Source organism: Numenius arquata, chromosome 8 (genome assembly GCF_964106895.1).
Source record: "Numenius arquata chromosome 8, bNumArq3.hap1.1, whole genome shotgun sequence".
NCBI classification, from domain to species: Eukaryota; Metazoa; Chordata; class Aves; order Charadriiformes; family Scolopacidae; genus Numenius; species Numenius arquata.
In genome coordinates, this window is record NC_133583.1 from 39,873,979 (window position 1) to 39,887,225 (window position 13,247).

Here is a 13,247-nt window from a genome sequence, read left to right on the forward strand (position 1 = left end):
AAATGCTGAAAAGCAGAAAAGTAAAAGGCAAATGTTGAGATATTCAGATGTCCATAGAGAGATGTGGATATATGTTTGTGAAGCTACCATCATTTCCAAGAAACTTCCATTTAAGAAAATGCTATTCTTGCAATTTTATTGCTTTGTGGGAAAGCATTAGACCAAAGCTGCTGGTACATTTGTTGTGCCTTTAACAGTGGGCTGTGACCCCGTGACTTCTTAACAAATGCTTGTTTGCTGCACTTTTCTTGCTAACTGAGGCTATACAAGAGGCTTTTCCCATTCACTTTGGTTTTAATGCCAGAAAAGGTGACATAGGAAAAAACAAGAAGAAAACACTTGAAAATGAAAAAGGAAAAAGTTCTTTGCTTCTTCTTTTTGTTGTTGTCAAACATTATGACTGGTGAGATTCAACTTGATTAGTAGCTAAATGACCTAAATTCAGTCAATGGCTATTCTGCAAGTGAACGTTTTTATCCTATGAGCTCAGTCAGCAATTATTTGAACTTAGTCTTGACAATTCCCAAGACACAGATATGCTTAGAAAAATCATAAAGGCAGAAGACATTGGATAATAATGTTGTAGAAAACAATTCATTTTAAATACAGACAATTTCCAATACTTAAAATATACCACAAGGTCCTGTAAGATAACGAATCAAAATTTTAGTGACTACTTCCCACACACACTATAAGTGAACAGCTTGGGAATACTAGCAATGTAAATTAGGCCAACATCTGAATGTTCATTGTAAATATAATGAGTTCCCTGTAGTCAACTTGCCCAAATTCTAAAGGTTAACTTTCTTCAAGGGTCTTCTGACTGACTTCATGCTCCACAGAGTATTCAGAATATTGCAGAAATTAGCATCCACAGTTATTACCATTTGTCAACTAGAAACACACAGAAATTGCTAAGCTTCCAAAGGCTTTCTTCACAACTAAAATGAAAAATAAAATATGATGGTAGTGGTCTATATTTACCATGACATCACCCTTTTTTTTTGGTGGAGGAGAAGAAAAAAAAATAATCCTTGGAATAATAATTCCATATTATAATGCAGTTAATTGCTGGCTACTTCTCAGTCATGGTAGCTAGACAATGCAATCTAATTCTTAGTTTAAGACCAAGGAGGACAATAGAATTTCATACTCTGATGGTATTTTCATTTTCAACTCACAACTGCCACAGAATCTCTCACACTTTACTGCTTTCATACAGGGTGTAAGTCACTTTCTTAATCATACATTAAATGCTCTGGCTATTGATCCCATAGCACTTAGTGTGGCAACTGGGTGAAAACCCAAGCACTTTCACTTTGACTCTACTAACTGGAGATAATTCATCACTATCATCTCAAACACTGTCACTAGAATATTTATGTCCAAGAACTTTGTATGAAATGTCATCTGAAAGGCAACATATTTAGTAGCATTTTTCTAGTAGCATTCTTTCTTACCACCATTCTGATTTAACATTAAAGCAAAGTGAAAATTGCCATGGCATGAAAACATTTGCGAATAAAATATCTGTATATTGTTCAGGATACATTGTGCAGTGAGACTGATAGAGTAAAACTGTTAAAAACACAGATTGCAGATAAGGGAACCAAACACACGACCAGCAATTACAAAGTTAGTGTTGAGTTTTTCATTTGTTTCCCTTTAAAACAAAATGATAACTTGAATAAAATTTTCAGTCTTTATAAAAAAGACAATAGACCTCTAGCTTCCCTTTATGGATCTCTTTCTTCTGTTAGAAAAATAACAGTGATTCAGGGAAATAGTAAGCTGACATAGAGACATGCAGAGCTGAACAAAAGTTTCCATTTTTGCTGTTGCATTGAGCGGAAAAAATAAATTGCCATGAATAATTCGGTAAACTTTAACCTTCTGGTCCACTCATAGACAATCAACTAGAAGTTCATGATTTTTCTAACATCACTGTTTATTTCACTTTATCTGACAAATACATGATTTTAACTCTGTGGATTAAAACCACTAAAATGACAAATCACTTTGTGATATATCAAAGCTGTTATTTCGCTTTGCTGATTGGGTGACTGTAAAGTGTTTACTGCTTAAATGTGTCTCTATATATAACTTAAGTATTCATGACCAGTTGCACATACAAGTAGCCATTCACTTTGCTTTATTGTGTATCACTTCCGTTAAATTCTGCTCACTGTTACACTGAAAGCTACATTTAGAGACAGAACTATGGTGAGAAATAAAAGAAAAAAAAAAAAGGAAAAGGAAAAGGAAAAAAGAAAAAAAAAGGAAAAGGAAAAGGAAAAAAGAAAGAGAAAAAAGGAAAATGAAAAAGAAAATGAAAAGAAAGAAAAAGGAAAGGAAAAGGAAAAAAGAAAGAAAAAAAAGAAAAAGAAAGAAAAAGAAAAAGAAAGAAAAAGAAAAAGAAAAAGAAAAAGAAAAAGAAAAAGAAAAAGAAAAAGAAAAAGAAAAAGAAAAAGAAAAAGAAAAAGAAAAAAGAATCAATCAGAGATTAATTTAGACTGAGACAACTATTTCTTTAGTTTATCAACTTACTTGCTTAGCTCCTTTAATCTCTTGTCAGTGACTCCTGCTTATGGGCCATAACAGTTATGCTCTGAGATGGTATCCTCATACTTCTCATAGCAAATCAGCTCCAAATAACTTTCTTAAAACTGAAAACTTGGAGAAAAACAAATTTAACTACAAAGCTGGTGATTTTATTGTGACTTACAGAAGATAAAAGATATCATCAGAAATTCTTATTGCCTGGAGTCAGTCCCTTAAAATGTGAGCTTTCACACTACCAATACATTCTATGATTCCAACAATCTGACATTTGTGTGCAGAATGTTACTAGATATGGATAAGACTAATAATAAAAAGTTATGCAAGAAACAACTAGTTTCAATGCACAGGGTACCAAATGAAGCCATGAAATATATAATATTTGAAATCAGTAATGTTTGTGAATTTGTATTTTTTGGTATTACTTGCAATATATTTTTGAATGAGCAAAGAAACTGGCCATCTTCATCTTTGAGATTCTGCCATGGTCAAGTGGCTACTCAAACTGAAAACCTCTTGGTTAAATATAGCAAGTGGCATTTTTTTCTCTGACTTTTACTGGAAGAATTCAAAACTTAATTCAAAGTAGATGAAACTTTTGACAGGATGTATTTTTTGAAGAGCTATTTGTTTTCTTGCTTTTGGGTGAATAGATGTGCAGAACATTATTAAAATGCCACAGCATGCTTTTAAAATGTCTTTTAGTCAGTCTCATTTTGGGAAGTAATTGAGGCCACAAAGATACTAACTCTGCTGGTTTTATTGGTTTTTGCATTTCTCAATTACAAAAAAGGAATAGAAAAAATGCTTTTAATTTTTTTTTTAAATATATGGGTATAAACAATGCCATAGCAGTCAAATAGATAAAGGTGAACTATTATACCACATTTTCTTTGGGCCACATCATTGTCTTTGAGCCACTTTGGATACTTTGCTTTGCTTTTCCCTTGTAGTCAGCCAAAATATGGGATTTGACACTGTTTCATTGAAACTGACTTTACTGAGAACGTTTAGCCAATATTCACAGAAAGCCACACAAGTAGTTCAGAAAAGTTGCACAGATAAAAATAGTGAATTAGTGTTCCCTGTTCTAAAGGAAATCAGCAACATCTAAAGGCCTTAGTGACATCACTTTACATTGCTAATAATTTTTGGAAAAACTTGAAGAGTAAAAGTGACTGTAACTTGGTTTCATGGCTTATCTGAAAGGCCTGGTGCTGCTCAGGATGACACTTTTGCTTTCTTCATCTTCTTTGTGCTGAAATTATAAGGCAACGTGCCAAAAATCTTGAAATAAAAAGAAGAAAAAACAAAATCTGGATGCAGGTCTGGTACTTTCAAAGCAGTGAACATCTGGCCCACAAAGTTTTACTTACACTTAAGGAAACCGTCTCATTATTTCTTTTTCTCCATGTTGTATTTAATTCCACTGTTAAATGCAGAGCTATCTGAATCTATATCAGGCAAAAGATTCAATGCATTCCAACATAGTTGAAAAGTGGATCCACATATGTTCACAAGCACAGACATACACTTCTCAATATTCAGCACCTCCTCGTTATTTATGCACACCTCAGATCAATGTGTGTCATTTCAATAATTTGCCACAATAGCTGGAGGGCTTGGGGGGGGGGGGGGGGGGGCCGGGATTTGTCATTAAAAGGTTATACTGACTACTGCATTTGGAATTAGGTAATGTCTAAATGATAGCTAGCAAAGAATCACACAATTTATGAAGGTTAGAGCAGAATGCACAGCTTAAACAAACAAGGGTACAGTAAACCTGACACATGAACAATAGACATCCTCCTGGCCTGAGTATTGGGGTTGTACTGTGCCCAGCAAAACCCTACAGCTGCGAGGAGGAGGAGGACCTGCATGATGCCTTCAGTGTAAAGCTGCTGTCTCTCCACTGGCAATTTATACTCCTGCAAGATGACAAAGTTCCAATTGCAGCTGTGAAAATTCACACAGATCAACGCTATCAGTTATTATTTGGCTGCCTAGCTAGCTCAATATCCTTCTTCTGGTTTGTTTTCTCCTGTATTGCCCAACAGCTGAAGATAAAATACCTTTTCACAGTGATTATACGTTATCAGAAACCAAGAGGACTGTGAGCAGTGCACCCAAATTCAGAATTGCACTCTTTCCAATCATGTAAAGAAAAATACTTCATCAAAAGTATTCTAAAAGATAACGCATAGGCCCTCAAAGGGGACTCCGGAAGGTCAAAGGAAAGGGAAGTGATTAAAAGACAAATGAAAATCTAACAGCTCGAGGAGAATGAATGAGTTTGCCAGCATTCTGAGGCATCTAGCTGTCAGGATTCGTCCAAGCTCAAACCAGGTACCATCAGCCACTCTCAGTCAACAACAGATGTATCACACAGCACATCGTGGGTCTTCACCAGGCAAATCACACTCCGGATTAGAAACTGGCCTCTTTTTGTGCCTAAGGATTTTCTAGCATCGTTGCCCGATCCCTGCTAGGAAGTTACCGGTTTTCTTCATGGGGTCATGCAGAGCAACTGTTGCTCGACCTGACTGAAAGCGACCACAGCTGCAAGTGTTTTCCTCTCACATAGAGACTCTGCATAAAGTTCCATCTCGCTTTAAATGACCAGTGATTCATCTGAGACAGGGAAGGAAACCCAAAATCAGATGTAAAGTGATCCTGCAGATGAGTTTGAGCTGCCTGACATAAAACTGAATTTGAAAGGCAGAGCTGTTGCCCAAGCCCCATCTGGATTTCCCTGCAATTTCTGTCTTCAAAAAAAAAAAAACCTTCTGACTTCTTTTGCTCATGACATAATTTCAGCTCTGCGTTTGGAACTGACTTCTACGGTCAAGCTGTAAGCAAGAATGCTCCATGAATAAGCTCCATGAATAAGTCATGCCAATGACAAAACACCACTCTGAGAGAACAGGAAGACCAGAAAATCCCTGACATTTGACAAATACCTGTGAGGAAACCAAAAAAAAAGTCCACAAAAATGGCACATCTACTCCAAGAGAAAAGAAACCTCAGGGCACTTTGTACTTGAACTGCCTCTAGTATGTTCTCTATGAAGCTAAGTCACGTCGTTGAATATATCACACGTGTCCTACTCTTTCCCAGAACTTGTCTTCAAGGACAAAACACAGAAGCAGGTCCCATTTGCCCACCTGTTCATTTTCATATCGAAGACCTTATCAGAGGTCTTTTTTTCTACTATGACAATTAAACAGTAAATTACTGTGAATGACTTTGCCTATTCACTAACAGCAAGGAACCAGTGAGATGACTGCATCTTGTGATTACCTTGTGAGAAAAAACTCCCAGCATGAGTCACTATTACTGAGAGCAACCAAAAGTGCCTGAGGTTAAATTTTACATCACCATGCCAGGTGGGCTTCTATTGATGTGATGGCATTTCACTGTGCAACACTCAGTTTCCAACGACCTATGTTTTCCACTGAAATACACTGCTATCAGCCAAGGAGAGTACAGGTAGCCCATCTATTGCAATTGTTATGTTTTGCTAAGTCTAACTTACCTTTGTGTTGTGATCTCAGTATATTTTTGTATCACTCTGCCAAGGCAGAAAAAGTATCTAGCATCAATTATCTTCAAGTAAGTAAATCTGATATTAAACACTACACCCTCCACAAGTGGAATATCTAAAAGAAGCTGGTCAGAGAGTATTGGACTCTGACACAGTCAGAGCAATCTCAATGCAGTTGTCCACCTCACTGCTATTTAGCTTGACCAAATGAATAATCAATATTGTTGTGCTCTGTCCTAACAATGGCTTGAAGGATATGAAAAGGCAGCTAAGCATGCCTGTGTATTAAACGCAGCATTCAACCATTCCCGGACGGGTTCTTAGAAACAACGTAAAAGACCAAGAGAGATGACAGTCTTAAAGATGCTCAGGTAGTGATATTGGACTTCCATTATCAGCTTTGAAATAAGAACGTCTACATTTACTGCTACTCACCAGAGAGGTGAGATTCATAACATGCTACAAAGTTGAGATTCTCCTCCTCTCGGGAAAGAAACAGTTCTCAAATTTTGGTGGTATCTGCCACAGCAAGTCCACTGCAAATCCCAGGAAGGCTGGTAAACAGCAGAAAAAAAGCCAGTACAAGAAAAGAATAAGCAGTCACAGCTGTAGGACCTAAAAAATCATGCCACTTTCCACAGCGGAGATGTATTCATCATCTTGATTGTAAATTTTCAGCTGCCAGGATACTGCTACTATCACGCACTACATGAGATGTCATGCTTCCTTGAAAATAGCTCGCAGGGGTGTTGTAGCACAAATGGATGTGAACCCATCCCCTTGCTACCCCAGTCTCAAAAACAAGTCAAGCCAATCGACTTCAAAGGAGCAGGAGGGCTCCCTGACCCGACCCTGGGGGCAATTGACAGCTTTGCAATGGCTATTAAAAGCCTGCCACGTGTGTCTCCCCATCATAGGCACCGCTCCAGTGAGCGGATCCAGGGGCTCTGTTTTGCCAGCGTGCCCCTGCCCTCAGCGAGGTGGTGCTGGTCACAGCGAGCAAGGGAGACAGACGGTAGGTCCAGCCTCTGGGCCAGGGACACAACCTGTCCACTTCCTGCCACACCACAACAGCCTTGCCAGACACTCACGTATCTGCCCCCAACACCCGTGCAATCTCTCTCCCGCTACAAAAAGGAACCAGCCCTTAAAATTACACCTTGATCTCAACAATAAGAAAAAGGAATAGAGCATTATTCTTCAGTTTGATTGCCATTTATTATGCACTTGATACAGAGAATCAGTTATGCTCGAATACCAGGGAATCACATACAGTGGAAACAGTAAATGCACAGACCAAATGGAGAAGGATGTTTCTCCTGAGTTATAACTTGGCATCAACATGAATTGCAACAAACGGATCTTCAGCATTGTTACTAATCTGGAAATTAGCCATTCCATCACCAGAAACATACACCTGTTTTCCAGTACATTTGTTGTCCTCCTTTTGCCCAGAAATAACATCACAGTAGGTACCAGCAGGCAGTCCAGTTTGCAAATAGACGTTCATATCCCTATGTGAAAATAAGTGAATGCTATTTATCCATTGTTTTCAAAACAGGTATTTCAAACTGGGCATAGGATATTGGAACCTGATGTTACTCCCTTAATTTGAAGGGAAATGCAAGGCGTGAGCTTTCTAATCCTATCCCTGCTTTGTTGCCTACACTCCCACCTTGGATCTGTACACCTGGCATGCAACTGAATGACTCTAGCTCGGGGTGTAGTCATTGCTCTCATCAGGAGAAGAGGACATTCCCCTTCCCATCACGACTGCTGATGAGGTATGCTATGCTTCTCTCTGGGAACATGGGCTCTCCCACTGACTTACCAGTCATCGTTATTGAAAACGATGAAGCCTTTATTTCCACGGCCAAAAGCTACTTGATTGCTGCCATTGTCCCACCAGTTGGAGAAAGGCTGACCCTCCACCACATTACGGAAGATAACCATGTTCCTGAAAATGCAAGGAACGGCTGTCAACGTGGCTGCAAGAGATCTAAAGCCACGAGGAACATCAAGCAAAAGCAACTGCCTTCACTTCTTTTTTCTCTCCACAGTGTCCTACTTTATTTGGCGCCAGCGATGTTCACAAACCCAGTCGTTGCCACAGGTCGTGTCTGGATTGATTGTAACAGGCTTTGTTGATCCATCCGAGTTACTTGGTGGTCCAACCCAGTCATTGATGTCCTGCAATTTGAAAGATAAGTGTAAAACTCCTCACTGAAAATGCAGAGAGCCTATCTGTAGAGAAAAGCTAGATAAAGCATCAAATTTCCACCTGCTAGACCCAACACGGGACAGAGAAATCAATTAACTGATTTAAATCCATGGGACTGCTTCTCAGGCCCCCTTCAGATCCTTATTCACCATTGAGTGCATCTCCAGCGTTACAAGCTTACCCTTCCATTTACAAAATATCTTGGCCAGCGAAAACTTGACATCACACGTGTGAATCCGTACGGATGAGCAAGCATGAAACCAACAGCCATTTTATAAAGCCTGTTTGTCAGACAAAAAAAAGCAATGAGACATGGAAAGGGAAACCATGCCAGAGAACAGAGAGACAAACCAGCAAAAGCAAAAAACATCACCCAGACAAGAGCAATCCCTTACCTGGCGTCCCAGAAGGTTAGAATGGAAGCTCCACCGGCCCCGTGCCCCCGCTGGTTGTCGTGATTATCCACAAACACCAGGGCTCTGTCGGAAGGCACAAAGCCCCAGCCTTCTCCCCAGTTCCTAGCCAAAAACACAAAGACTTGAAGCTACTCTGTCAACCGGTGTACCCAGCATGGCCCACATAAGTCACAGCATCTTCATCCTTACTTTAAGTAGGCCATCTTTTCTCCATTCCACTTGCGGATCACTGTCCCCAGTTTTGCACCGTATTTGAATTCTGTCACTCGTCCATTTCCAAAGTAGTCACTGCCTTTGATCGGCTCTCCGCCCAAGTCAATTACCTGGCACACAAAGGAAAAACGGTGCATTGGTTCTCCTCTCACTGAGATAAGAAATGCAGTCTACAGTCCTCGACATTTCTTCTTGCTTTACATTGAGAGAAAATATACTCAGGTATGTTTATTTCTGCTGTGCAGATCAACCCAAAGTCAATATATACATGATGGACACAGATAGAAACATGACTGAAGAGAAAAAACAAACAGACTAACTTGAATGACTCCAGATCTCTTGTGGAGGCATTTTTAAAAAGCAAAACTACTTATGTCTGCAGGGCTGCTCCAAAGAAATGGCTCGTTCTTTCTGGGGTGAAGTTGGATGAAGATGTATTACTGACATTCTTCTGAAGGATGAAGGTTAAAGAGATACCAACGGCAAAGAAAAACATAAAGGAAGACACATGGAGATTACCTCCTGGTAAATGAAAGGTTTTGTTCCTGGAGAAAACCATTTAGTATTTAGATCTTTCAGCTTGTCCAGAAATGCTTTCATGTCCCCAGGCCACATATGCTTGGCAGCATCAATTCGGAAGCCTGCTACACCAATATCAATGAGGTAGTTCATGTACTCGGCAACTTTTGAGCGTACGTAGTCCTTCTCCAGGGCCAGATCAAGAAGGCTACTCAAGCGGCAGTCCCGGACCTGTGTAATGAAAAAAAACATTTGAGGTGCCACTCTGTCAGCTTGTAACATCTTTCATTGAAATGTTTGTATAAAATTCTGTTTGGATATCTAATTTGACAGAAGAGAATTATTGTATGGTCTGCACCAAGACATAGGTACATTTACTATACAGCTCAATACTCAAGTTAGGACAGTTGGTGAAGGATATCACCTTCCTGTGAAGATGTCATCAGAACTGAGGATAAGAAATGGCATGGTGTATTGATGTAAAGTAGCTGAAGGAAGAGCAGAAACCTCAAGAAAGAACTGCCACACATTCCATCTACAAAAAGTGTAAGTCACTCAACCAGGGTACAACCTTGAACTGCTCTCAGTTTTCCAAGGGGGCTCCTTATCAACATCAGCTGAGTTTACAAGCTATAAGAAAGAGCTGAGTACACTGGGCTCAGCTCAAGTGAGAAGTCCTGCATGTGCCCACGTGAAACATGCAGGGAGGGTTCTTGATTTCTCAGTGCCTAGAATATTTTGCATCATGAGTACCTCTACTGTACCTGTGTTCACTACTGCATTCACTTGTCAGGTGACTAAGCACAGGTTTTGCAAGAGACCACGTACTTTGCTTGGTCTTACTGTAATGTTTACACAACAGGGTAAAAAAAAAAAGCTAAAAGAAAAAGATTTCAAAATTTTGCCAGCAAAAGTTACCTGATACACATCACCATAATTTTCAATTTCTCCACTTCCAGTTCGGCATTTGCCATCATTGAAATCCCAGCCAGAGTATGGCACAGCTGGAAAATCTCTGCTCCCAGCATTAAAATAGCTTCCACAGGTAGAATGCGTGCCTGAGCCACCTGCAGCCCCACACATGTGGTTGACAACAGCATCCACATAAATACGCACCTGGAAAAGCAAGAAGTGCATTTCAGTATGTTTTGTAATGATGGCGACATAATAGCCAGAGGTTTACATCACTATTAATTCGATCTTTTTTTCCCCTTCAGTTTATGCCTCCTTTGGGGACAGCAGCAATAACTTCCCTCAGCTGGTACAGCACTGCCTGCCATATCAGGTACAGATTTTCAAGGCACTTACTCCAACGTTGTTGCATCTGGTCACCATGTCTCTGAATTCATCTTCGTTTCCTGATCGACTGCAGAGCTTGTAGCTGATAGGCTGGTACCTTTCCCACCAGGGTCTGTTTGGGTCAGTTAGGACAATATGTTCATTTGGAGGTGAAACCTGCAGAGGAAATTATGTACTTTGATAAGAAATAAGTTGGTTTTATTTCAACGTTTAAGGGCAAAATCTGCATTCAGCACCTCTGCCCTCAAATGCAGGCTAGTGCCCAGCCCAGTCTCCCTCTCCCACAGCACAAGCTCTGGTCTGTGAGATGTCCATCTTGTAGACTGGCAAGAAAGAAGTTTTCTTTTGCTCCTGTGGGCTGCCCAGGTCCAGCATGGGCATGTTTTCAAGGATACATCCATGGGAAGACTGAAGCCACAGGAATTATTTTTACTTGGAATAGAGACATCCTTAGGAAAGCCAAAACTCAACGCTTATGCAATTCCCTGGGAACAAGGAAAAGAGAAAAACTTAGCTTTGCAGGGAAAGCGTTTCAGAGGAAAGCGTGCCCCTTATAACTGCTCTGCTAGAGGTTTAGTATCGTTCATTAGCCCTGCAGGCTCCAGGGTTGCATCTAACAGCAGTTACTACTTCCACCACCTGCTTTACAACACCAAATTTACTTGGAGCTGGCTGTCTCCAATTGTGGTGGGTTGACCCTGGCTGGACTCCAGATGCCCGCAAAAGCAGCTCTATCACTCCCTGCCTCAGCTGGACAGAAGGAGAAAAAATACAATGAAAGGCTCATGGGTCGAGACAAGGACAGGGAGATTCCTCAGCAATTACTGTCACGGGCAAAACAGACCCGACTTGGGGGAACTAGTTCTATTTATTACCAATCAAATCAGAGTAGGGTAATGAGAAATAACACCAAAGTTTAAAACACCTTCCCCTCACCCCTGTTTTCTTCCTGAGCTTAACTTCACTCCCAATTTTCTCTACCTCCTGCCCCCACAGTGGCGCAGGATGATGGAGAATGCAGATTGTGGTCAGTTCATCACACATTGTTTCCACAGCTCCTTCCTCCTCAGGTGGAAGACTCCTCACACTCTTCCCCTGCTCCAGCATGGCATTCCTCCCACGGGAGATAGTCTTCCATGAACTTCTCCAACGTGAGTCCTTCCCACAGGCTGCAGTTCTTCACGAACTGCTCCAGCGTGGGTCCCTTCCTTGGGTGCAGTCCTTCAGGAACACACCTGCGGGATCACAAGTCCTGCCAGCTAACCTGCTCTGGCGTGGGCTCCTCTCTCCGCAGGATCACAGGTCCCGCCCAGAGCCTGCTCCAGCGTGGGCTTCCCATGGGGTCACAGACTCCCTGCAGGCACCCACCTGCTCCGGCTTGGAAGCTGCAGGTGGATATCTGCTCCTCTGTTAACCTCCATGGGCTGCAGGAGGACAGCTTGCTTCACCATGGTCTTCACCACAGCCTGCAGGAGAATCTCTGCTCTGGTGCCTGGAGCACCTCCTCCCCCTCCTTCTTCCCTGACCTTGGTGCCTGCAGAGTTGTTTCTCCCACATATTCTCACACCTCTCTTCAGCTGCAGTTGCACACGTTTTTTTTCCCCCTTCTTAAACATGTTATCACAGAGGCACTACCACCATCACTGATGGGCTCAGCTTTGGCCAGCAGCAGGTCCGTCTTGGAGCCCACTGGCATTGGCTCTATCAGACATAGGGAAAGCTTCTGGCATCTTCTCACAGAAGCCAGCCCTTTAGCCAACTCACTACCAAAACCTTGCCATGCAAACCCAATACACCGATTCAGGCATCTTAATTCGTTAATCAAATGCTACAACACCGTTTTCCTGCCTACTCAGAAGAAATAACTTACCTGAACTCCTCCAAATCCATTAGGAGCTAAATAGCGTTCACACTCAAGAGCAATATCCACCCAGCGCCATTCAAAGAGATGTACAATAGACGTCCTCCCGGCCTGAGTATTGGGGTTGTACTGTGCCCAGCAAAACCCTACAGCTGCGAGGAGGAGGAGGACCTGCATGATGCCTTCAGTGTAAAGCTGCTGTCTCTCCACTGGCAATTTATACTCCTGCAAGATGACAAAGTTCCAATTGCAGCTGTGAAAATTCACACAGATCAACGCTATCAGTTATTATTTGGCTGCCTAGCTAGCTCAATATCCTTCTTCTGGTTTGTTTTTTCCTGTATTGCCCAACAGCTGAAGATAAAATACCTTTTCACAGTGATTATACGTTATCAGAAACCAAGAGGACTGTGAGCAGTGCACCCAAATTCAGAATTGCACTCTTTCCAATCATGTAAAGAAAAATACTTCATCAAAAGTATTCTAAAAGATAACGCATAGGCCCTCAAAGGGGACTCCGGAAGGTCAAAGGAAAGGGAAGTGATTAAAAGACAAATGAAAATCTAACAGCTCGAGGAGAATGAATGAGTTTGCCAGCATTCTGAGGCATCTAGC

At 41.2% G+C, this 13,247-nt stretch overlaps 1 protein-coding gene across 1 annotated transcript; it reads right to left on the reverse strand.

Annotated features, from left to right (window-relative positions):
* Nucleotides 1-7,304: 7,304 nt before the first annotated feature.
* On the reverse strand, nt 7,305-12,809 carry LOC141467186 (pancreatic alpha-amylase). The gene is made up of 10 exons (XM_074151585.1): nt 12,642-12,809; nt 10,781-10,927; nt 10,391-10,588; nt 9,473-9,703; nt 8,930-9,063; nt 8,720-8,842; nt 8,506-8,605; nt 8,172-8,293; nt 7,935-8,060; nt 7,305-7,617 (listed from the first exon to the last, which is right to left on the reverse strand). Exons 1-10 carry the CDS (start codon nt 12,807-12,809, stop codon nt 7,428-7,430), a joined length of 1,539 nt encoding a protein of 512 aa, XP_074007686.1. The 3' UTR covers nt 7,305-7,427.
* Nucleotides 12,810-13,247: the final 438 nt, after the last annotated feature.